The 25,721-nt window shown below is 36.6% G+C and overlaps 1 protein-coding gene across 1 annotated transcript; it reads left to right on the forward strand.

Annotated features, from left to right (window-relative positions):
• Nucleotides 1-412: 412 nt before the first annotated feature.
• Nucleotides 413-23,949, forward strand: slc6a5 (solute carrier family 6 member 5). The gene is made up of 17 exons (XM_088934820.1): nucleotides 413-653; nucleotides 5,412-5,927; nucleotides 7,155-7,160; nucleotides 7,335-7,479; nucleotides 9,216-9,347; nucleotides 10,169-10,342; nucleotides 13,793-13,940; nucleotides 14,248-14,380; nucleotides 15,834-15,968; nucleotides 16,767-16,870; nucleotides 18,353-18,477; nucleotides 19,064-19,176; nucleotides 20,583-20,714; nucleotides 21,447-21,546; nucleotides 22,005-22,105; nucleotides 22,627-22,794; nucleotides 23,791-23,949. Exons 2-17 carry the CDS (start codon nucleotides 5,433-5,435, stop codon nucleotides 23,947-23,949), a joined length of 2,370 nt encoding a protein of 789 aa, XP_088790946.1. The 5' UTR covers nucleotides 413-653; nucleotides 5,412-5,432.
• The last annotated feature ends 1,772 nt before the right edge of the window (nucleotides 23,950-25,721 follow it).

A 25,721-nucleotide genomic window follows, 5' to 3' on the forward strand; every position in this document is an offset into this window, starting at 1 on the left:
TGTGTATGCTAGTTCACATTTTTACTGCTTGTCTTAAATCCTGATATTTTTTCACAAACTGAAACAATTACAGCAATTGTCAGGATGATTTACAGAATCAGTTGGGTGGAATTGTGTACATTACTCCCCTAAATAGACATATAGCCAGATATCTGCTTTATTTGGGCCCTTTTGAAATAGTGTGTAAAGTACTGTTCTTCCCATTGAGAGGGAATCCAACACATACTATCTACATGCAGCTTGGACTGGGTGAAGACCCAAGGCAATTAATGGATTTTATTTTGTAGACTGGAGATGTAGTACAAAATATGGAACAGCCCAAGGGGGTTCATGATGCACATTATTTGGCATGAGAGTTAAATCACTAACAGACCATTAATATAAGAGGAGATGAAGGAGTTTAGAAGTAAAATTAGACAGATTAAGGCCTCTCTGAAATGTAGAACTTGAATATGTTAAAACCTCTGTTATCTGTTCTTCCCGTTCCACCATTCATTGTCAGAAAGTCAGTTCCCAACAGGCTGCGTGTTGGCGAGACCCTGATCTCGGGAGCATACGGCACAAGTCGGGACTACACCTGGGCCTGCCGGCACTCCATTGCAGGACAAACGCACACTCCCCGGTCACTTTAAAGACGGCGATTAACACACTGAGTAAGTCATTAGTAGGTGGGAGGGAACCTGAGCAACTAGGAAAAATCCACGAGAACGTGGTGAGAACATGCAAGCTCCCCACGGAGTTCCGGTCCGATATCGACCCCAAGACCCAAGAATGAGACAACAGCAATAACTGCCTTGCTGCTTCTACCCATTCATATGTATTGTACTGTATATCACGGTGAGTATTGCACTTGTGTTTTATTAAAAGATGTAGGAGTACCAGCAATATTTTTACTGATGTCAATGAGTTTCAGGTGGGTGGCTCCAGGTATCATGGTTTAAGTGTGTAATAAACGCGCAGGACCTTATTAGATGCAAAGCTGGTTTGTTTAATCTCTTATTAATTCATTCAGATAACTAAAGGTGAAAACCTTCTTTTGCGGGCATCTTTCATATATGTACAAATGTTTGTGTACTTCCAAAAAAGGTAGCAGACACAGTTCACAATTCCGGGAGTGAGTTGGCAGTGTGACCTTCAGTGAGCCGTGTTTCGTTTAGAGTTCATTAGGACGTCTGAAGCTGAACCCTGCCTCTTATCTGTTCTCTGCCAGTAATGCAGGGGAGTGGTGAATTAATTACAGTTCGTTTTGTAATTAATTATCTGATCACTACAACTATTATCTCAGGTCAAGGTGGGTCGTGAACGGGTCTTTATACAGTTAGAAAGCCTGCAGGTGCCTGGATATTCTCCAGAAAGAATCGTGTAATAGAAATAATAGAAAATCTTAACGCAAAAAAAATGAAATCCAGTGCTTATACGTGTATTTACGCACCTAACTACAAATGCGATTTATCCCATTTCTTTCAACAAACATGAACGTTTAGAAATGTCATGGTTCTAATTCTTTTGTACTCGATAATATGAATAGGTTAATTTAAACAATTTGATTTTGAGTTTCTTTTATTACCATAATCTAACTCACCTGTTATTCATCGGAACGAATACGATCTGAAATATGTGATATTTGGAAAAAATCGGAACCAGGTCATCAGATTTTTCCAGTTTGATACTGTGGATTAACAGGCTACCAGATGCCTCGGGCAATATGTATTTGCGGCATTTCCAGTTCAGGGTATCCCCTTTTTCATTGGGGTGTCTCTTGAAACTGAAAATAAAACCTGGAGAATTATGTATATGCCAAGAAACAAAATCTGAAACCAAGACAGCCTGTATATGAAAACATTATTTAGAGGACCTGTCCTACATCGATTGCCAGTATTAAAAAATATCATCCGCTTGTATCAACACATGGCGAATTTATTTTTAAGGGGTGTTTTCATGGAGGATAGGATAGGTGTTTTTTAAAAGGACTAAGTTAGTCCATTTCTTAAGCAAAATATACACATTAACGTTCAGCAACGGGTCCATAAAGAAGAATGTCAAATTATTTTTTTTACTGGGAAAGCATAGGGAAACTATGACAAAGTTACATTAATAAAAATACATAAGGACAATAGATTTTCATCTTAGATGTCAACTTATCCTGACGCGATGCACATTCCTGTGATGGAAATAAGCTAATTACAAGGAACCTGCAGTATTCCATGTAGAGAGTATAAGGACATTGATCTGTATAGGGGATACACTGCTCCAGCACTTCTTCAGCTGTGCAGTAAAGGCGTAAATAGGACCAAGTAAAGAGGAACAAAAATCAATTACTATTATTCTTCGTTGACAAAGTAATTAAGACTGGAGTGGCCAGTTAATTTACTGCGGAAAGACTTGCTGGAGCTGCTTTCAGATTTATGGCCAGCCCTGCTTCAGCGTTCATTACAAGTGATTATCACACATTATCAGGCTGTGCAATATGCAATGAAAACCGTGTGAAGGTATACTGCTGTACTATTTTCGAAAGTATGAGGATGACGTAGAAAACCTACGTTTTTCATAATCAAGGACCGAATATGGTCCTTATTATTATGGGGATAAATTCTTAACACCATTAAAAATAGAACTGCTGAAGTCTGTGAAAAGGATGTGCATACTGTATGTGACTTCGGGTTTGCGTGTGCTAATTAATATGGCACGAGCAGTTTCAGCTATTTTTTCTCACCGATTTCGAAGTTATGTATGGACTCTTGGCTGGTGCATTTCTTGCTTCGCACTCCGGTTTATAACTCCCAGTCAGCGCTATTGCTAAAGATAGAAAGTCACGCCTTCTCTTGGCTTGTGCTGAAGTTTAACGCAGTGTTTCGCAAGCCATGCACGCTTACATAAATATAAAAATTTTGCGCACATTGTCCTCCTCCTCCCCCGACGCGCGTCACCGGCCCTAGCACATTATTCTTAACGCTAGAATTCCAATGTTTAAATCGGAGCTCGCCACAAAGTGCATACAGTAGTTGCATTAACCTGACAGGAACCGACCACAATGAAACACTGAGCTCTTGCTTAACCGCTCACAGACGTTCTCTGTTATTTTTTGAACATTAAACCTGAATATCTGAACTGGCCAATCGATTCCAACGCGGTCGGTCTCGTAATCTGATCAAACGCGTAACCCGCAGCACGACACGTCGGATATTCCACAATTTACTGTATATAAACAATATTTGATTTACTAATTTTTAAAAACTTTCTCATTTGTGACATTTCCAGAATTCCGTCTGAGAAACACCGGTTTAACTTATGACTAACCATGTGTACTCCTCACATCAAGATAAACCATTCACAGGACGGTTTCAACCACACAAGAGTCCCCTGAACAACTAACAAATACCTACGCTTGAAAGTTTATTTTGAATTAGTAGTCTTACGTGGATAAAGCAATATTTTGTACGTCTGCGCCGAAACACAATAGTCAGTTTCTATATTGATTTAATATCTTGAAATAATAATAATATCATTTGTTTTTATTTTTAAAAGTAAAAAAAGAAAAATAACTTGCATGTTCCTGGAAATATTTTATATTTGTATTTATTTTATATTCCGAAAACTACTATTATGATCTGCTATAGCGGTTTGCCTCCCTAAAATTGTAGCCTGCTTTAAACGGGTTAATAGTTAATATAGAATCCAGAATTGATTTTGTTTAAAAAACAGCAAAATTACATAAAGATATCATGAAATATGCACTAATACAAATAAAAATTAGTTTTCTTTTTCTGAAAGGTTGAACTTCATCTTGCACTAAACGCGCACAATTACTGTTTGTATTTGCTACATCATAAACATACTCTAGTGTTTTTTAAAGAAAGTTTAAGTATATTAAAATATTTAATTATATAAAACAACGTGTGCAGAAAGTAAAACAAAATGATTTATACAGTATTTGTAACATCTGCAGTCTAATTCTTACATGTTCATCTTTTATCAGGTAGCCATCATCCTTTTCTGAATTGCAAATACTGCAGTCCCATACAGAACTTTGAAAATTGTTTTAACGAGCAGCGAACACTTACTCGTAGTCTCTTGAGACTAGTTTCTTAATCAGCTCAAAATGAGTCACTCCAAATGCGCAAGCTCAACGAGATCGGGTGTCAGCAAACCCGCGCTTGCGCTCGTTGTCCCTTTAAAAATCTGAATCCACGGCTAATGATTTATCAAACTCTTATTATCAAGAAAATGTCAGGCGAAGGGCACCTTGCTATGCACTGACGCAAACCCAGTCTTTCCCACGGAGGTATAGAAAGCTTTGCACCTACCAGAGCTAAATTCAGTCTATCTAAACTCTTTACTCTTGTTTTCGGTCTTTAACCTATCTGTTGCTGCTGAAAAATGGTAAGACAGTTTTTTCTCCAAAAGTTTGTACGTTTTTGAGACTTCAAAAGGGTTATGAGGAGCTGAAACGTGTCTAACTGAAGCAAATTAAAGCGAGTTTTTTTTCTTTTTGGCGATCCTACTTTCTGCGGTGTCCATGGTGCTGAAATTTAGTGCTACAGTATACTGAATACAGTATATGGTCTTCTTTAGGCAGGTTTTTCCGTCGCGATTTTTTGTCGTAAAACTGTTTTGACATGTGTTATTGCTGTTACTGTTATGTTCTAATTTTGATGATTACTCTGTCTTGCTCTGAGCTTCAACCACAAAGAGTTGCTTTAAAATATGTCAATGGTCGAATTATTTGACATTTCTTTCCATTCACGGACGGATTTTTTCCTGATCAAAAAAAGTACATTTTATTGATGTTATACTCGTATGCGAAATGTGACTCTCAAGCAAGATGTTTGGTGTTGTCGTTAGTATGTTGTTAATAATATTTCAATAAGCTTAACAATTTAATGCTTGTGAAAATGCCTACCGGGAAGAACAGATCTTGTACTTAGTCTGCACATAGCCTAGCAGCTTGTCTATTGCCTATAAAATCAGTGAATGTGCTTTGCTGAATGACAGGGGGGAAATGGGGCGTAAAATTAAAGAATCTTTCTGTAATGGTGAAATCGAGAACCGAGCACCGGCGGATCGTGAGCTGAAAACCAAAGACCGGAGAAAGATTGAAAAATGAGATAAAACATTCGAAAACGCTGAAATAGCCAAATGTTTTTTTTTTGTTTTGTTAAATACGTCTGCTGAAACCTGAACGCCGTCATTTCCCTTCCTATGAATGTTAGCGATACAATCAGTGAAATGTGTCTGGTTGTTGCTCGTTTGTTTTTTGTCTCAGGCTATATCGCACCTTGATTTAAAAAGGACCTTTCGCTCTAGGACTGTAGATTGCTGGTTTCTGATTAGCTCGCGTATTTCTTTGATATTGGTTTGGAATATTGTCTAGTAAAAGGTAAGACTAATTACCTATGCTTTTGTTTCTCTAGGAATTTTCTGATCAAAGAGATATGACCAAACAGCCAGTTAACAGTCCTGCCAACTTTAATCCTTTATCACAAACCGAAGGAGCAGTTGGAGTTATAACAAACAAACCCGAACATGTCCAAAACCTACCTTCCGAGGTCCAGTCACAGACGCAGCCAGCCAAGGTTTCTAAATCTCCTTCCACCGAAAGAAGAACTTTTTCTCCAGCTGAGAATAAGCCGGGCGAGACAGAGGAGATCAAGGCATGTGGGACGTTGAAAAACGCAGTCCCGGGTCCAGTCACCTCTGCAATCCGTAAGGATTCCTTGGAACCTGCGCTACCCCAAAAGGATGATTCTACAACTGTTCATGGCAAATCGATGTCTTCCCATTGTAAAGAAGTGGTACCCAATGAAAGCTTTATGAAAAGCACAGTGGAGCAAAACAGTGCCACAGGCAACTGGACAGCCATGAGCCAGACCACCGTTGTACTGGGCACAGATGGTAACACGTCTGTTCTGCCTGGCACCGTGTCCGGGGTAAGTGGTTTCAAATTATTATTCCCATTCAGGGGGAATTCAGTGCAAAGCGGCGCACTCGTCCTGTGGATCTTGCAGAAAGGTATGACCCTGGTCTTTGGTAAAATTGTTTTTTAACCCTGAAAACGATCGTCCTTATAGTGCGTGTCAATACACCCTGTTAATTAAAACGTTCACGGCGCTTTTCAATTTCTGCATAGCCCTGTGTATCGGAACACCGTGAGTGAAAGATGAGCATTTGATTTGCTGAATGTTATATTGAAATGAATTGACAAGATATTCATGGTAAAGTGAGGTAACTTAAGCTAATAAAACTGTGTTCCAGCTTCTACAATCGCTACGATTTGTTATGAATTTAAACTGAATTTAAGATTAGCATTATCATTGGCTTTCTGCTACGGACCATTATAAACACTAAATTTAGATGGAATTAGTTCATTCGTTCGTTATTAAGAATTGAAGCAAAAGTCCATTTTATTTTAAGTTGTCTACAATGAGTTGGCTTCTTTCACATAAGTTACTTTTTACAAATGGTACTGGTAAATATTTATTAAAGACTTAATGCAGTAAGAGTATGTATCATTAAATACTTCCATTATCGTTTGTATTTCTCTATTACTCCTCTTCATGTAATAGATTGCGTTAAAATGATTGCAAGAAGCGGGAACGGACAGATATTGGAAGGGTCATATCCTTCTTTTCAGGTTTTTACATGGTAGTTCTCTCTGCCTACAATTCCGTAATGCGCTAAGCGTGTGGATTAATTATGATAGGAAGTGACAGTGTCATTTTATAGGGCAATTGTTTTTCGACCTATATAAAGCGCATTCGAATTTTTTATTTCTATATTTTGATTTTTTAGAATGTAGTATTCAGTTGAGGCAGCTCTGCGTCTCCAATCTGCAACAAAAAGGACATTATAGCTCCCGTCTCCCCCGAGATTTGTAACCATACTGCTGTTAACTGCAGACTAATGCATTACATAAAGATGCAGATAACAACCTATTGTCTCATCCCTCAGGGATGTTTCACAGAAAATTGATTGTCGGTGTTACAAGAGCCTATAGCGATACTGGCCCATGCATATTTATTCACGTAAATACTGTATAACCGCAGAAACAACTGCTTTGTAATCATTAAGCAATTATGGCAACCAAAAACGCGTTAAAAGATACATAACGCGAAACGGTCAAAATTACGTTCACGAAGAATTTTGTAATTTTTAAGATAAACGTTTTTTTTCTATCAATAAAATATTGTTCCCCTTTAAGAAAGTTTTGTTTCCAAGTTGATTTCAAGTCCCCTCTTAATGCTGTACTTCAAAAGATTGTTCATTTCTTTGTTCTAATTTTATAAGTCTATGTTTGAGTCCGCGTATGGAACTTACTCAACAACTGTTTTCTTCAGGACGACGATGACGAAGAAGGAGATGAGAATAAAGCTAGAGGAAACTGGTCAAATAAACTGGATTTTATTCTCTCTATGGTTGGCTACGCTGTTGGTCTGGGTAATGTGTGGCGGTTTCCTTACCTAGCCTTTCAAAATGGAGGAGGTAAGAATTTAAAAGACCAAACTTCGATAACTTAAAAGAGTCCCTTTGCTGCATATGGACGAATCACAAAGTTATCACATGACGGTAAAAGGGGTCTTCGCGTTTCATGCACTGGATGTTTTCTGTGGGTGAACCTGTCAGAATGCGACACATTTCGAAAGGGGAAAATCATATTGCATTTCTAATTATTTACCCCCCCCCCCCCCCCATGTGCTTTTCTTCAATAAACCTTTTTCCTCCCCCAAAAAAGATACAACTTTTTCAATTATCAATTTGTCTTGTTCACATCAACCGCAGTTTTTACTGGACAGCTGTCACGATTTAGGGAATTCCATTTTATCTTGAATAAAATTGTTATGCAAAATGAACGTACATATCTAAAGTCATTTGGGTTTAAACAGTTTTGAAAAAAGTTTCTAGAGACTTTTTTTTCGCACGATACCTCTTTGCTGGTTAGTAAAACTTTAACCTCTAACGGGTGTCATGTTAGTTTTCAGTTTCCCCCTCTCATGTAGTATGACATTATTTCATTTATTGATATTTATGTGTATTAAAATAATAAAATGTTTTTCAGATTTTCTTAGACATGAAAGTGTAGTTTATGTGAATTTTACATTTTTTAAGTACTGTACGTTCGCAACAGAGCAACTATTTGAGATCTTGTGTTAAAAATAAAGATCGTATTCTCTTAAAAAGTGTAGATGAAACTAATTACATTCATTCAATGCGTAATTCTGAGACTTACTGTACGTTCAATACTCTCATTCCTTCAACCAAATAAAGAGTAGAGTGGTCACCTATTTGGTTTTTATAAGTCAAAATAGAATTATTACATTTTCTTAGAATTTTAAATAAGCTCAGTATTCATTAGGATTTAACCAAATCATTTTGTGATTAATGCTTAAAGTAAAGATAAAGGTAAACGTTTCGATTTTTTTCTATAATAATTATGACATGTCTTAGTATGAATATTGGAATGGCATAAATATTGTCCTGCCTACAGTACCAGTAAGCCTTAAATTGTAAACTAGGTGTCTTCACTGCCACGTTTTGCTTTCCAGACACTGTGCGCATTTCCAAATAGAATCCCGATTTTGAGCACTCAGGTTTTAGCGGGTATTTAAAAATTGATTTGTTGCGGATCTATGCATTTATCCCATAAATTAAAGAAAAATGCTTAATCCACCTACCTACCTCTGCTTTCTACTGTCGCTCAGGCTAAAAACAAATGTATTGCACTTAAAACGTGTATACTGCCTCTATTGAGACAGCGGTATAATCGTTTTTTGATTATTCCGATATTATTTTGTCGATTATAACAACAAGGGCATTTAATGTGTTTTTTATAGTTCGCATTTCCTTCCCTCTTCCTTCAAAAGCACTCTTGGGAATACAGCACTGGATTGCTGCGAAGGAACGTTAAGAAAACTTCGGGAGAGCAGAAAGCAATGAGCTAGGCTTCTCCACCTCCCTAGGATCGAGAAATGTAGCCTGTCGAGGAAAGCCGAAATCCTCACGTTTCTTATAAAAAGTCATTTTCAGTTCCGTTTAATGCATCTTTATTTATCGGGGTCATTTCTCTTTGAGAGATAAGTCTTTAACCCTTTTAAATGTGGCAACAAAGACTCCCTAGTCACGAATTCGAAATTATCATACAAATCCTGTGCACGCATTTTGCCTTTTGGAAAAATGTCCAATATGGTGTTTGTTCACACCACGTTTCGCTTTCCCTGTAGGTGCTTTTTTAATACCTTACCTGATAATGCTGGCCCTCGCTGGAATCCCCATATTTTTATTGGAAGTATCTCTGGGACAGTTTGCAAGCCAGGGCCCTGTTTCTGTATGGAAAGCCATTCCAGCGCTGCAAGGTAAAGTTCTATTGGAAACTCGCCTACTGTTTGTTGGAGTTTGTATGGGTTTCCTCCCACAGTCCAAACACATAGTAGCAGGCCCACTGGACTCTGTGTTTGTGGGCGGACTGCGATGCGATGGACTGGCCAGACAACCCGGGTTGTACCCTGGCTCGCCGCCGGTGGCTGCCGGGATAGGTTCCAGTTCGCCTGCGACCCCGAATAAGAAGAAGCGGTTGAAAATGGACTGAACACACTTTGTTACTTAGACTCACACTTTGTAACAGTCCCATCCTGTACTGCACATTTGTAGTAATATCTAGCAGTATTTTGGGCGATGCAGGTTATGACATAGTTGCCTTAATACATGTTTTAATATTAGTTCAGTTACATTTTAAGTATTGCGGTGCTATTATTGGTCTATCCTTTGTTGTAAGGTTAAGAACAAACCACATTTTTTCTCAGTTCTTATTATATGCATCGTTTTTTATTGTTTCTATCATAAGGTAAGTTAATAAAGTAATGAGATTATATTTGTTAATCCGTTTTTAAGTATGGTTGTAGTCTTACAGTTATCAGTTTACGGGCATTTTATGCTAACAAATTTCTTATTTATCTTTTCATACTTTGCTTACATAGCAACAAAATTCAACATTTTTGCACAGTCCCGCAGCGAAATAAAACAGTCCCTAATGACCGCCAACACGATTGAAGTAAAGCCATTTTACGAATGCATTTTATGATTTGTACGAAATGACGTGGCGTGGTTTCTGTTGCATTTTTCAACGACTAATCTCCGTTTAAATCAAATAAAACCACATTTGTTTTTGTCTTCGTAGGTTGTGGGATCGCAATGTTGATTATTTCTGTCTTAATAGCCATATACTACAATATAATTATGTGTTGGACACTTTACTACCTGTTCGCTTCGCTGAAGAACCCACTTCCGTGGGCTACGTGCAAAAATCTGTGGAACACTCCAGATTGTAAAGACAAGGACATGTTAGACTTGGGTAAGAGCAAGGAAAAAACCGTCTGAGCCACCCGGGAATGAGTTCACAGAATTATGATCAGTTTTATACATTTATCAAAGTGAAAACAGCCCTTTGGGTCTGCGGTAGTCTCTGACGGAATGCCTCAACATTGATATTTATGTTTACGAAATCCTAATAGCACTAAAAATAATTAACGCAATCAGAGGGTTTTCTCTCTAATGCGCAGTATTACAATGTTCAACCTATACCAGACAATTTGACTTGCAAGTCAAATTTTGCATCGGCAAAACATTTTCTCGGAAATGTTAGAAATTAGACTACATTTATGTTACACCAAATTAACAAAATTATACTTCTGAATTCATATCTGAAATATATACGTTGTATATTTAAAACGTTGATTGCAGTAACATTGTTACTAGACTAGTTTAACATTTTCCTTCATGCCACTCCTTCTCACTTTATCTTAAGGCATGAGAACCGAAGAAACAGATTAAATTAATCATGCTTCATTATGTTAGAAAATTCACGAACCTAATAGTTTAACACGTTTCATCATCTGAAGCGCAATTTAAAGTTTATCCTCTGAGCGTACAAGCCCAGAGGATAAAAATGCGGCTACTGTGATACAGTAGTTATTGAAAACGCCCCCTTGTGGTGGACTACAGAATACTTTGATTTTCAGTTACCGCAGTTGTCGCGGCAGCGTGTCAATTGCATGTACGTAAGTTAGAATTGAGCTGTGCCCCAAATCTTTTTTCATGAGTATTTTTTAAACACAGAGATTTGATCATTTTGTTACTTTGTAATTTTAGAGTTCTACTTGCACTTTCTATTTTCATTTTACCCTAGCTCAAATGATTAGTAGAAGAATATAATACACACCACCCTTCTTCTTCATCCTTATCTTCCTCAGTGCATAAAACAAGATTGTTTAATAATTTACGTAATAATAATAGGAAGTGAGAGGCTAAATCCTTATATCCGAGATGTTGCACGGAACAGTCCCAACACTGCGGTACTAAATTGGAATGCAGGTATTTCATGCAGAATGGGCTAAACTGCTGCCTGAGATAGCATGAGACTATACCTGTTCATAGATATAACAGCCCACTTTACTGCACATGTGAACCTTCTCAGTGAGCATGTTGGCTAACAAGGCAGATGAGGGAAGAATAAAGACAGATCTTTTGCTGCTTGATGAGGTCTGCAAAGTGTTTTTTTTTCTGCAAGCCCTAAAAGAAGGTCTGGTTTAACATAGTCTTTCACTCAATCATCAGTGCAACAACGTAGTTAATTAGCGTGTAAGTAACCAAAGGTACATGCTGTATGTATCTAAACAATGCCCAATTGTGCCTTCGTTCAGCAGCTGTGTACACAGTATTGCCTAGCAGGCCTTCCTCCAAGCACCTGACTTTGCAGACTACTTTCCAGAAGGTGCAAAACAGGGGCAGACAGAGCGATAGGCGCAAGACGATGGTTCTTCTTGGGTACTGATGCACCCAGAGCCTTTAGCCATGTGCCTCTGGATATGTAAGCAATGTCCAATGTCACGGTGCTGAGAATTGATCTAGGAGTCTGGTAACAAAGAAAGTGATGGAATTAGGGATTTTACATTGAGACTGGTCGTGGGGAAAGAGAGGAGCCTTAGTCTACAATCCCTGAGATGTGTGTCCTTGGGCCTTCAAACAACCAGAGTCTGAGTCCAGATATCCAGGAAAGTGTTTACAACTGAATATACTTCCTATGCAATCCATTTTATTTGTTTTGGATGAGTGATTGCATTCCATTGCGTTCAAAGCAGGAACCTGCTTTTAGTTTGGTGAGCCAGCTCAAACACATGCCAGAAGAGGGCGCTATTGTGTGGGTAGAGCTGGCCTGCGAAAGCTCCCGGAAGCCCCTGGAGAGATGTATGGACAAGGTGATATTGGCTGATTATTAAAGCCAGTGGTTAAACCAGCTGCAGGTTAAAAGTGGGCTGAGGAAGGGGTTAAACCAGCAGCTAATTTCCTCACTATGAATACCACCTGCAATCATTAATGGCTAATTAAGTATACACCTTTGTATCCTTAATTAATCACGTGTTCGTTTCAAGAGGTTTTGTTTGGAGCTGACACTGCAAGTAGGAAATTGTCTTCTTTGTCCTGACTTAACCTACTTTTGATGTTGCTTTTATTTTGAGACCTGATGTTGCCTGTAAAAAAGTGGCCTGAGGAAGTTTTTTTTTGCTTACAAACAAACCCAGGTGGTTTCCTGCAAGGCAGAGCTGTGTGTTCTGCCAAACTGCAGATGGAAACTTTTGTTTTGCTATCCTAGGAAAACAAAGAAGGAAAGTGTTTTATTTTGGAGAAAACCCCTTGCCTGTTCACCGTGTACTTGCTTGCTCCCAGTTTATAAACACCATTTACTGTAATGTTTGAAAACTACTTGTGATTTATTTGGATGTTTTTTAACTGATTTGATGAAAAAGCCAAAACAAATACAGCTGAGAAAAAGGCTTGTCAATACAAATTAAGCAGAACTTCTACAGTTATCCTTTTGTTTTATATGATGGATAATTGAACTAATAAAATGCTCATATTCCTATTTATATATAAATGTTTTAGGTTAATGTATGCAGAATATAACAGCACAGGTGTGAAGCATTAGGTTTTCAGTATAGCAAATGTGGTAATGTGTTTATGTAAAAGTACATGAATGGTTACAGTTAATACCACTATATTTAATTTTGTCTTCTCAGACAAAGAAAACTCTTTAAGGTTCAATAATATTGATAATAAAAATAAATCCGAGCTAAATTTGTTGTTATACACTTAAGTTATATTGTCTTTAACAAAGAAAATACCCAGTGCTTGGGTATCACAAAGTTAAATGCTACAATACCAATGTTACATCACCCAGTTACAAAGTCTTTGTGCCCCACAATCGAAAGCATCAAACCCTTGTTCTATTACACCTATCAATTATAGTTTCTGCAAGAAAACGTTAAACTTTCCACAGGTTGTTGTAGTTCAAAGCATTCCTCAGTATAGAGTGCTGCACATTAAGCCTGCTTTCTACTGAGTTTAACCAGGGCTCTGTATTTGTAAATGAGAGATGTAAACGTGACAGATTGCTGGTTTTAGCCAATGTAAATTTTTATATCCTTTGTTGGACATTTATCAATATTAAAACAGAGAGCCGCATCAGTGTGGGAGCTGCAGAGGAACTAAGAGGCTAATTCCATGCTTAAAAGTAAAAAGAAATATTCTGTACAGCCTTCTGAACAACACCCCCGAAAAAGGCTCTTCTGCGAACGTTTTTTTCTTAATTTTCCGCAAGGAATTAATCTGTATTATTTTGTATTTAACAATGATTCCATTTTGAAAAGCAGCCAGACAATCGCATCACATTCCAGTGTCTGTTCAATCCACACTTTTACTCTGCACTTCATTTGTATTCTAATTTTCCTCTTTCTTGTGTAAACAGATGCCTGTGTATTGCGAGATAAGAACATCACCTCCATAAAAAACACGACCTTTTGTATGTCTGCAAATGCCATTGGTAATCTGACCAAATTAACCAATTTAACATCTGAAAACAAAACATTTGTCAGCCCTAGTGAAGAATACTTCAAGTAAGTAGATATTCATTGTTGGGATAACTGTTTTTTACATTGCTGGAAAAATAATTGATTATGAATTAAGATTGCCTCAATTATTACTACACACTTTTTTACTACAATACATTTTTTAAAAATTAATTCACTTCTACCTCTCTTTGTCATGTTTTATATCCATGCACATTATATTGCTGCTTGAAAATTTTCATTGTGATTAATTTAACTACTATTTCAGCTTTTTTTTAAAAATGTGCATTTTATTTGAAAGTATTTGTTTTTTATATCTCCAAAGTGCAGAAATTAAAAGGCTGTTTTTTTGCAGGTACAATGTATTGCACATTTCAAAAGGAATTGAATATCCAGGGGACATTCGGTGGCCTTTAGCCCTGTGTTTGTTTCTGGCTTGGGTCATTGTCTATGCATCTTTGGCAAAAGGAATTAAGTCATCAGGGAAAGTAAGCTGGTCTTTTTTTCACTTTTATCTGTGAGACAGAATTGAGAGAAATAAGAAGTCCCAGTGTGTCAGTGGTTCATACTGTTGTGTATATGTTCTTTATATATTGAGATACACTTGAAAAGTCATCTTGATAATGCATTGTGTTCTGAGAAATCCCAAAGGAATTCACATTTACAAATTTAAAAGTTAATCAGCGCTTTAAAATCATCATATCCTGTGCTGCAATTTCTAAGAGAAAATTAACTATAACTGTCATTCATATTTACTAGATCCTAAATGCAATGAATATGTTTATTATTGATGTAAAAAAATCTCATTTGCAATCAGGACCTGGTCAAGAGGCTTACAGCATAGGTACACAGAAATCAAAGCAGTGCAACAAAGAAAAGAGCTTTCTATAAAACACACATTAGACAAAATGGCAGTATTAACAATTGCAAGTGTCAAGCAGAATATATTTAATCATACAATCGAAAATCTCCCCAGATACAGACTCATTAGCAGAAGCAAATTAACAAGACTTGAACCCATTTCTGACAGTTGTGCTTGAGAGGCTCACTTGATAAAAACACATCTTATATTGTTGTATCATACAGAGAACTACAACAAGTTAGAGATGCAAAGGTGTTTTCCCAATTTAAATATCTGTAAAGAAGAAGAAGAATTATCTTATATTTTTCTTCCCAAATGGTTTCAAAGCACTTTACACATAAGATGGACCCTCTTCATCCTCTCCTGCATTGCAGTCCTTACCCTGTCAGCAGGCAGCAGACCTTAAGTATCAGCTAAAGCACTATGCAATAGATCACCTGGAGAAGTGAAAGCTTGCTTCGCCTGTTGAATTAAAGGAGAACTTTAGACAGAACGGTGCAAACCCAGAATGGACATTAGCCAAGACACTGGGCTAACACCATGCCATGCCAGGTTAGGTTAATTGTCCAGTGAAGCACTTGTCTCATATGCAGAGAGGGTCAATCAAAGATCACAATGGTGAGTGGCACCAGTGATGCATTTTATGGCAGGATGGTATATACAGTGTAAGACATCAAGCCCACAAGAGAGAGTATAGATGTTTTAACTAGTGTATACTTAGAGGAAAGTGTTAGACAGGTATCTCAACCTTGGTTTCTGCAGAGCCTGGTGTCTTTGGTGAGATCATTGCAAAGAAATCTATTAAATTTACATCACTACTGGAATGACTCAGTAGTTGAGGGTTAGTTAAGGGTATTCTTTAAACTGCATTAGATACTCTATCAAGAAAAATAAAAGAAATGATGGTCTTGCAGTGTTTCATATCGCCACGAGAGGGACCACACGTCACATTTTGTGATATAATTGGAAAACGCTGCCATCTATTGGTGTGAAATGTAATAGCAGACTTAATTTCACGTCCTCATGTGATTTGTTAATAAACACTTAACTGTAATGAATTATATGTCATTTTGTTCCAGGTTGTGTATTTTACAGCTACATTCCCTTACGTGGTGCTGGTTATTCTTCTAATCAGAGGAGTCACTCTGCCAGGAGCTGGGTCTGGCATCCTTTACTTTATAACACCCAAATGGGAGAAGCTCAATGATGCTAAGGTAGGTGAAAACAGCATATGCCTGCTTTGTTGTAATCCTGTACATTGATTTAATTATTGGATAATGCCAGACAAAATGTTCATGTTATTGGAAGAATAGTGGAAAAACAATAGGATTTGTGGATTAGGTCTGGCAACAAAATTCTCCACCTGAAGTGTTATTTGTAAAAACATACAACACCTACAGTCTACAAACTTAGAGTGAAAAGCCTTTAAGGGTTAAACTTATGAAATTCTTAATGGCGTATTCATAAATCTTCAATCATTCCACTATTCCATTTAATCTTTCCATATTCTCCCTCATACCCAAGTTGTGTCCCTGATGGCTTCAGCCTGAAATTGTCTTCCACATAGCTATAAAAACTTACTGCCTTCTGCAGTTGTTAAAGGCTTTATTATAGTATTTTCCAGAGTTTCTGTGTGTTTTACCAATGGTTGTAAAATGTTGGAGCAAATAAATAATAATCCCTGTTGAGTGACATTTCCACACACTGTTGTTAACATCAAATGTAACACTGCTGTAAACAAGAGCATTGCTATCCCTATATTGCAGCTGCTTGTGGTTTTAATTTACAGTAGTACACTGTGTATAAATGAATGAATAAATCATAATAGTGCATTGCAAGAAAAACAGAAGACTGCTGAGAAACGCCAAGGCCAAACAGTGGGGCAATGAGTTATGAGACTCTGGAGTACTGTACTCCAACAGGAAGCATTAATTCACTGTTATCATCTCCCACTGCATTCACATGCCTCCTTGTTTGTTATGTGATCTGCTAAAACTGTGTTTTGTTACTAGGTTTGGAAGGATGCTGCTACTCAAATTTTCTTCTCCCTATCTGCAGCCTGGGGTGGATTAATCACTCTCTCATCCTACAACAAATTCCACAATAACTGTTACAGGTGAGCCGGACATCTTCCACCCATATGAAAACTTAACAGTGTTCTCCTTTGTTTTCTATAGATGCTTAAACCACTTGTACACACTTTCATTTCTCTGTGTATTTGACTGCTGTTTTGTGTCAACACCTAATTTGTGTGCTGTGTGTATGCTTGGTTGGTGTTATTGCTGTTTATTATGTTTCTTGTCAGGCAAATGGACTGTATTAGTAAAGAACTTAATCTCTTTAAGATTTATGATTGACACTAAGCACTCTGAGGATGTAAAGGACTATCTCATAAAATAAAGTGTGTATAAGAGAATTTAAGCTAATAGATAGCATATTTCTTATTTTCTTTTGTTCTTATGCATTTTCACTTTTATATTATCTTTCTAAGACATTGTTAGGAGCAAATAAGAATTGAATGGTTATTTCCTGAAGAAGGAATCACAAAAAATAACAAATATGCCTAAAGATAGACAACAGGGAATAGATTATGAAAACTATTTCATTACAGATTTCTTTCAGCTCTGAGCAATGCTGTGAGATGCTGTGATGTGAAGAGAGTTATTGAAAAATAAATTTGACTTGATTTTACTGTATTTAATATTGTGGGTGTCATGGATTTCCCTATCTTGGAAATACCCTGGAAATTTGTAGATATTGAACAGTATTTTATTTCATTTTCGTTAAAGCCACAGGTCAAAGGTACTAATTTTAGCAGCTGAGAATATTTATCAGCATTTCATAAAGCATTTTGGACAAGAATGCTTTTGTCATGTGTAATGAGACCTCTTAATATTTTGGTTGTTGTTTTATACATGATGCTGTTTTCCATCATATTAATTACTTGTTAATCATCATATGCCCTCCAGGGAAGATGAAAACATGCTGAGGCAGAATACATTTTCCTTGCCTACTGAATGGGATGAATAATACCCACATATTGAGAGTTGTGTCAAAGATTATTGTCTTCATGGGGATAACAATTTGGTCTAATTCTTGATAATATTTAACTTCATTCTGTATTAATAATATGCAATGTGAAAACATGAGTTATTTCAAACTGCCTGCAGTCTCAAAGACAAATTAAGTTATATTGTTACCTAAGGTAAGATTTGTGTTTTTTAATTGAAGTATGTGCAGATGTTCTCTAGAGGGCGCTAGTGGATTAATCGACATCTCACTGGTGTCCACAGTACAGCAGTTTATTCGCTCTTATTTATGAAAACTCATTCCATGTATTTTCTTATAATGCATTAATTTTTGCGTTATGGCAACCTGACACTCAATAAAATGAACTTCTTTTATTATTACTACTTCTGAAATTTTTTGCAGCAGTTGATGAAGATAGTTTTTAGCATCATTCAGAGCTACAGGGTGATGAGGACTCGTCATGAAAAGCAGGGATCATTATTATTGTAAGGCTGCAAAGTAATGATCATATTGGCTGACTTGCAAAGTAGTTATTTTCCTTCTTCTCTTTCTTCTTCCTGTTATCCAGGGATACAATAATAGTGACGTGTACAAACAGTGCAACCAGCATCTTCGCAGGGTTTGTCATTTTCTCAGTCATTGGATTCATGGCACATGTGCTGAAAGTGCCTATTGACAGCGTTGCTGATGAAGGTAAAGAGGAAAAGATAGAATGCTGCTTATAAACCTATTTGAGCACTAAGTGGATGCCTAAGTGTTAATACTTTTTTTGATGTTGTGAAGTGAAATATTTGCATTTTTCTGCAAAAGTACTACCAAGCTATTTTGGAGACAGAATTAATGCTAGATGATAAACAGGATAAATAAAAAAATACAGTGCATTTAAAATGCAAACAAAATGTCAATGAAGTCACTGTTTTTGTAGTTGCTTCCTTTGAAACGTATTTTGATATGGATTTTACAGTCATAGTGAAAGTAAGATGCATATACACTGTGCATTCACATTTAAAACAGAACTCTCAAAATCCAAAAGCAGCTTTAAATTTAATTGACATTTAAAACCCACACGTGCAAGAACAGTAAAGTGCTTGTGCTCACACATCTAGCTTTTTAAGCATGTCATGTATAGAATTTATTATTTAGTTATTGGGATCTCATTGTGTCTTTTGGATGGATAGTATGTGCTGTGTTCGTGGAGACTGTATGATGTATTTAGGTTGCCATAAGAAACACATAAAGCAATCGTGGCACAGGATAATATATGTTTATGTTCTTTCAGGACCTGGTATTGCCTTTGTTGTTTATCCAGAAGCCTTGACTAGGCTTCCTGTGTCTCCATTTTGGGCCATCATTTTCTTCTTGATGTTGTTAACCCTTGGACTGGACACAATGGTAAGTCATTTGAGACTCTTCATGTGAATCATAGGAATACTAAGTTAACAGAAGTTCCAGGTTGGGTCATTCCATGCTCACCCAACTAGTATGACTGTGGCGACAAATAGCAATATGTAATACCCTGCATACATACATACCCTGCAGAAAATTTAACCCTGGCTTAAATAGTTAAAACAATACAGTTTATTCAGGTCACTTGCTGTTGTATGATTTTTAATGCTCCTGAATATTTGTATCCCACATAACTTTTACCCAGGTATTCAGAAAAATAATCTAACTTTTTTTCCTTAAATAATACACAGATTTAGAAAACTTCAGCATAAACATTTTCTTAATTAAACAGTTCTTTCACCAGTTATTTTTTAATCTGATAAAGGCAATGATTGATATAGAAAATGCCTGATAAGTTAATGGACATGAACCTTTGATTAAATTGATTTGCTGGCAGTTGCACGCGAAGGGGCTCCACAGTCTGTCTGTTGTTTAAAGTTTAAGTTAAATGGCACCACTAAAGGTGACTTTGTGATAAAGACGGAATTTGATTGAAACAACCAAGAAGAAGCCCGAGTGTACAGTCCAATATTCTGGCCAATCAGCTGAGGGCACTCCACTGCCTTCCTGTTAACCTAGTTCAACTGTTGACCTCAGAGACCAGGAAGGGGGAGAACAGACTGTAAAAGATGTCAGTGCTTCTTGCTGGACTGACACTGCTGATTACATTTAATCAACAACCCATCCCTGGGTGTGAAGGCTTTAATTAGCAGAATCTGCAGCATATGTAACACTTCCACCGCCAGCAGAGGTGGTCTCACGGATTATTAAATTTGGCGATTTTTGTGTGAAACCTCCCACTGGCATTTAAGTGCTCACCATGGACTCTGGCAGTGAGACATTTCTCTCTGAAAGATGACAGGCCCTTCTTGCTGCAGTGAAGTAATGAAGAAAGCTGCATTATTTACAGTAATTTAGTCAGAGTAAAGCAACTCTGTAATCACACTTCTTTTAATTACAATCCTCCTTAATTGGCTGTTACCTGTCAGCTTGAATAGAATTTTGTCAATGTGATTTTCTGTGTACTTGATGAGACCAAAAAATAGGGAAAACACAGTGGTTGTTTTTGGCTGTATGCAGTATACTGTACATGTCTCCAAAAATGGAAGACAAAAATGAAATAATCTAACCTGATAAAAGTCTGTCTTCGATCACTCTATATTTTGTTTGCTATAGTGAAAATAGTATAACTTCAGTTTCTGTATGGTGTATGTTTTCAGAAGGAGAAGCTCGTCGAAGGTTCCTTTCATGCACATCATCTGCTATGCACTTTCATGATGGTTCTCTTGAGTGTTCTGTCTGCTCTGTAATCAGCTGTCTGTAACTCTGTAACTGATTCTTTTTCATTTCAGTTTGCCACAATTGAGACAATTGTGACATCAGTGTCTGATGAGTTTCCTAAGTACCTGCGCACACACAAACCTATCTTCACTTTGGTGTGCTGCATCAGCTTTTTTGTGTTGGGGTTTCCCATGATAACAGAGGTAGGCAGTACAGTATGTTTTGGCATACAGGAATACCTGAAGGGCTTGATCGCTTTGTTTAGAAATTCTGAAAGACAGATGGAAAACCAGTATGGTTGTTGGGCTGTTTTTAATTGCTTAAAATAAATCTGAATGACATGGCTTATATAGTGGAGTGTATATTACAATGCCATTGGCTCTATCATCAACATTCATGCATCATGTGTAAAAAAAACAAAAAACTCTTATCTTGTTACTGACATTGACATATTGATGACCTAAGAACTTGTTCAGACATTCCACACATTGCGTGTCAAGCAAGTATGAACAGAAATGAAGTCTTCTGGGGGGGTCAAAACTAGTGGGTCTGCCTAGTAGGAAGTATTATTAAAGCTTACAGTGAAAAACTGCTTCCCAGTTCTGGAATATCTATTAATCCCTCTGATTCAGAGAATGTTTAATAATAGATGCCTACTGCGCAAAGCAGATATTCTGTACAGTATGTAGGGTACTGATTAGAAGGGGTATGCCTGTGAAGGCTTTTCAAAGCAATAAAGCCATCTCATTCAAACAGGGCTATACTACAGCTCAAAAGTAACACAATAATGAGAATTATTATTTAACACATCTGATAGCAACAGATATCTTAAAATTTTGTATGTAATTAAAAGTAATATAAGATTGAAGTGCTCTTTTTCTCCTTTGTATGTCTTTTGTAATACAATGTTATTGTTTTTCTGTTTTCATGGACAGAGTGGTATGTACATGTTGCAGCTAGTGGATACATATGCTGCCTCATATTCGCTTGTAATCATCGCCATTTTTGAACTGGTTGGAATTTCATATATATATGGTAAGACATAAAATAGAGATGTAAAACATCCAAAGCACTTATAGCCTATATGATTACTTATATCCATTTTTGCGTTTTTAAAAGCTAAGCTGCTTTGTAATGTTGTCTCAAAATCTGGTGCCAAAAAGATGGAAGACTACTTTTTTGAGACCACTAGGTGGCTCTATTACCTTTACTGTGGATCTTCATGTCCACTTAAATTCCCTGTAGTTATTAACCGAAGGCAACCCAACTTTAATTAGGCTCCCACTGTGGAGATTCAGATAAATGGGGTCCCTGCATTTCTTAAGAAAATAATAAACAGTACTGTTTGTTTCGGAGGGAAGGAAATCTCTGTGTAATGTTGTAATTTCACAACAATGTGAAATTGTCATTACGTGTGCTAACACACTCATAAATGAACTATCAGTTGAGCACTGGTGTTACTGACTATTACGTTTCCCTGAATATCATTTAAGGGTTGCAGAGATTCTGTGAAGACATTGAAATGATGATTGGTTTTCAACCAAACAAGTTCTGGAGAATTTGCTGGGCTTTTGTCACTCCAACAATTCTTACAGTATGTATCAGTATATTTGTCATGAATTGTTCCTTAAAATGATAAGACTTAATTTCTTATGTCATTGTGAATAACCTTGCCTGCCTAATATCTGGGGAAAAAAGATGAAATGTTGTATTATTTGAAAAATATGTAAAAAAATTAGAAAATACAAATGAAAAATAAAGTGCATTTTAGGAAATGCATAGAGATTATGTTTTCATCTGTAACTGCACACTGTTTTGCTTATGTAGGAAATCACTATGTTAGGCATGACTAGGTTATGGTCTGTGGTTTTGACTAATATGTGCCTCAGAATATAATATCTTCTAAGTATTGGAAAAGAAGGGAATCAGTGTAATAGTTAAATGTGGGTGATTTATTGCTGTTTAAACATTAAATGACATCCCATGCATCAGTGTTATTACAACTGACTCTGCTATCAATGACCTTGGGATTATTATAAACTACTTATAGGTACAGCGTGCTGGCAACATATTAGTTAAAGATGAGTAAGAGAGCCTGTTATCGTTTGCTTTCAGTTCATTCTGTGCTTGAGCTTCTACCAGTGGAAGGTTATGACCTATGAAGACTACACGTATCCTCCCTGGTCTATGGTTATGGGGTGGCTGATGGTTGTGTGTTCTGTCATTTGGATTCCCATTATGTTTGTGATTAAAATGCATCTAGCTCCTGGCTCTTTCATTGAGGTAAGGAAATAGAGTGGAATTGTCGCTGTAGTCTTTACACATGAGAAACAAATGGTTCTTCAGGCTCCACAATTAATAGAATCAATAGCCTGATCTCTCTTATTAAATTGAAGTGGAGGGTACTGGGTTAGCATTAATTTGTATATTACAGAGGTAGTCCAGTGGGCACATTTAAATACACTGATTAATCTGTAAAAATGGCCTTCAGCAAGCACAGCATGCTGTTTGTGCATGTTGAAATTTCCTAAGCCACTTGACAAGAGAGTATCAAACAGAAAAGGAAAAGCAGATTGTTCTGGCACATTCAATGAAGCGCTTGTAGCATCGTGTTTGGAATAGCAAAATATGTATGTTTTTTCTGCTGCAAAGAAACTAAACAAACATGATTTGTTTGGAAGACATTATAACTTATAAGGTATAATGAGCTACGATAAAAAGGATAGAACTTTTAGAGCGTGCAGAAAAAGCCTATGGACCTTATTAGATCAATAAATGCATGCAATGAATATGCTCTGCTGGATCATTTCATTATCTAAAAAGCAAATACAGGGCTTTTGTTGGATATTCATCTTTATTGATGATCAATTAGCAAAGTGCAATGTGAAAGAGTTGCAGCAGCTAAACATGGAACTAACCACAGTATATCAAAGTAATTGTGCTAGATGTAAAGAGGAATGTATTCTAAATGGAACTTGAGTTTAAAAGTAGTTTTTGAAAATCACTGCAAAAAACACATCTATTTCTTATGCATGCACTTTTTGCGAGTAATAAAACTTGGTAAAACAAATAAAAGGCTAGGCTTGAAAAGATAACATATGTTTATCCCATGAGCATCTGTGTGAAACACCTGCCTCCTGCTGCATGCAAATGAAGGATACAGAGGTAGAAACCTAGGTCAAGTGGGGTTCATGGCATGTGTGTTTTGCAAAATGTTGAATTAACCATCCAATTCCATTATCAAAAAAAATAAAATAATGAATCATCTCAATTTTTCAGAGGCTTAAGTTGGTCTGCTCCCCACAACCAGACTGGGGTCCCTTCTTGTCCAAACACCGCGGAGAACGTTACAAGAACATGATCGATCCGCTGGGAACCAACTCTCTGGGACTCAAACTACCACCAAAGGATTTTGAGCTTGGATCTCAGTTGCAATAACTGTTGTTGTCATATATATACAGTATATGACTCGGCACTATCTGTCCTATGGTATCCCCATTACTCCTTCCTATTATAGTTCCCTTTCCAACTGCAGGATGTTACTTTCCAAAGTGTCCTGTAGTCTGGACCATGTGCCACTTTGCTTTCTAGAACTCTTCATCTCTGTGGCTTCCATAAGTAAACCAAGCTTTTGCCTAACGTGCACATCTAGTGTTGATGCATAATCTTTTCAGTGAGGTCTGAAAAACCAGACAGTGTGCTAATTTAGAGTAATCTGGCTTTAGGCATAAATCTCAGGCTAGATTTAATGCACCTCTAACATATGTTTCTTTTTCCAACTTGTAACATAACTGGTACAAACTGCAAGTTTATATGCCCTGTTATAATTCATTGACCTCTATAAAATGCTAGAAAAAGAAAACTGACATTTCTAAGTACCTGTTTATGGGCTAAACAGTATTTTAATTTTGTGTTAAAAAGAACAAAAATGAGTAAACTCTTTATGGTATTACTAGTGGAGTCCACTTGCAGTTTCATTTTTAACTTTTAATTTATTACCCCATTATCTTAACTTTCACCTTGTAATTTTTCCACAATTTGTGCATTTAACTTGTTATACATTCTTATACTATCACATATTTAATTAAAAATCTGTAATTTGTGCCTACTTCTATACTATGACCATATTCTTTTTTCTCTGTGCTCCGTTTTCCATAATTATTTGTTTTAATATTAAGTTTTAATTACAGTAGCCCTATTCTTGAATACTTCTGCATTGTAGAGTTTAGATGTATTTTTCTCTCTTCACTAAAGGGGAAATTAACTGTGCCCCACATCTATATATAAACTTTAGAATACATATTCTCTCTTATGCTAGTTTAAGATAGATGAATTGTCATTGAGATTTTAATTCACAATATCTAATTAAAACCAGTATTTCCTCCTTTACAAAAACAAAAAAGCCACTTACCATACTGTGCTGAAAAATTGCACTTTGCAATTTTAAATATATTTGACAGCCATATTTGTGTACATAAAATTATATACAATATTTACTGAGAAACCATATATGTTGTGATTTATGGAATTTGTGATATAATTTCCCCTTACAAGTTCATGTAGATATTCCCAGTAGGTTTAGAGCAATGAGTAAGAGAGGATCTGTATAACTCTAATTTGCAAATTGTCTATTTAATTGTAACTTGTATAAAATGACACTTTTTAAAAAGTGATCAGTGTTCATGTAGTGTGTGCCAGTGTTGTCATGTCCCTATAAGTATCTTATGAAACTGTAGAGATGGTGAGAATAGAAATAGTTTAGAAACAACTTTTTCTGAAACTGTTATAGTTTGAATTCCTCTAGTGGACTTCTGGGGACTGCTTTGCCATTGAATTGTCTGTCTTCATGTTACAGGGTCTCAGGTAAACTTAATTTCAGAAACTGCATTTCTAGATGTAGTATAGTGCCATCACCATTTAGGGAAATATGGAATGCTATGACTTATCTGATTTCACCCATTGCTTTCTGAGAATTTAAAAACATGCATTCATCTCATTAAAAAATGAAAAGAAAGAAATCACAACAATCAAACAAATGATGCTACCATCAAAAATAGCTCTAGCTTCTTGTGGTCTGTTTGGGGGGAAAAGTCTCTTATCTTTTGGAAGCCATCATGGTCATTTTGTTTACGAGAATGCTTTCATTATAAGCAGGTTAATGTTCATGCCAAAAGCTGTAACAGAAATTTCAAGGCATATGTAGTTAACCA

The sequence above is a fragment of the Atractosteus spatula genome, chromosome 16 (genome assembly GCF_055471065.1).
Source record: "Atractosteus spatula isolate fAtrSpa1 chromosome 16, fAtrSpa1.hap1, whole genome shotgun sequence".
Taxonomy (NCBI): Eukaryota; Metazoa; Chordata; class Actinopteri; order Semionotiformes; family Lepisosteidae; genus Atractosteus; species Atractosteus spatula.

Excerpts from the sequence above, each read along its gene's own strand:
- slc6a5 (XM_088934820.1), top strand. The coding sequence starts at position 5,433 with ATGACCAAACAGCCAGTTAACAGTCCTGCCAACTTTAATCCTTTATCA. Across the intron at positions 7,480-9,215 it reads AGCCTTTCAAAATGGAGGAG|GTGCTTTTTTAATACCTTAC; the intron begins GTAAGAATTTAA and ends CTTTCCCTGTAG. Across the intron at positions 10,343-13,792 it reads CAAGGACATGTTAGACTTGG|ATGCCTGTGTATTGCGAGAT; the intron begins GTAAGAGCAAGG and ends TTGTGTAAACAG.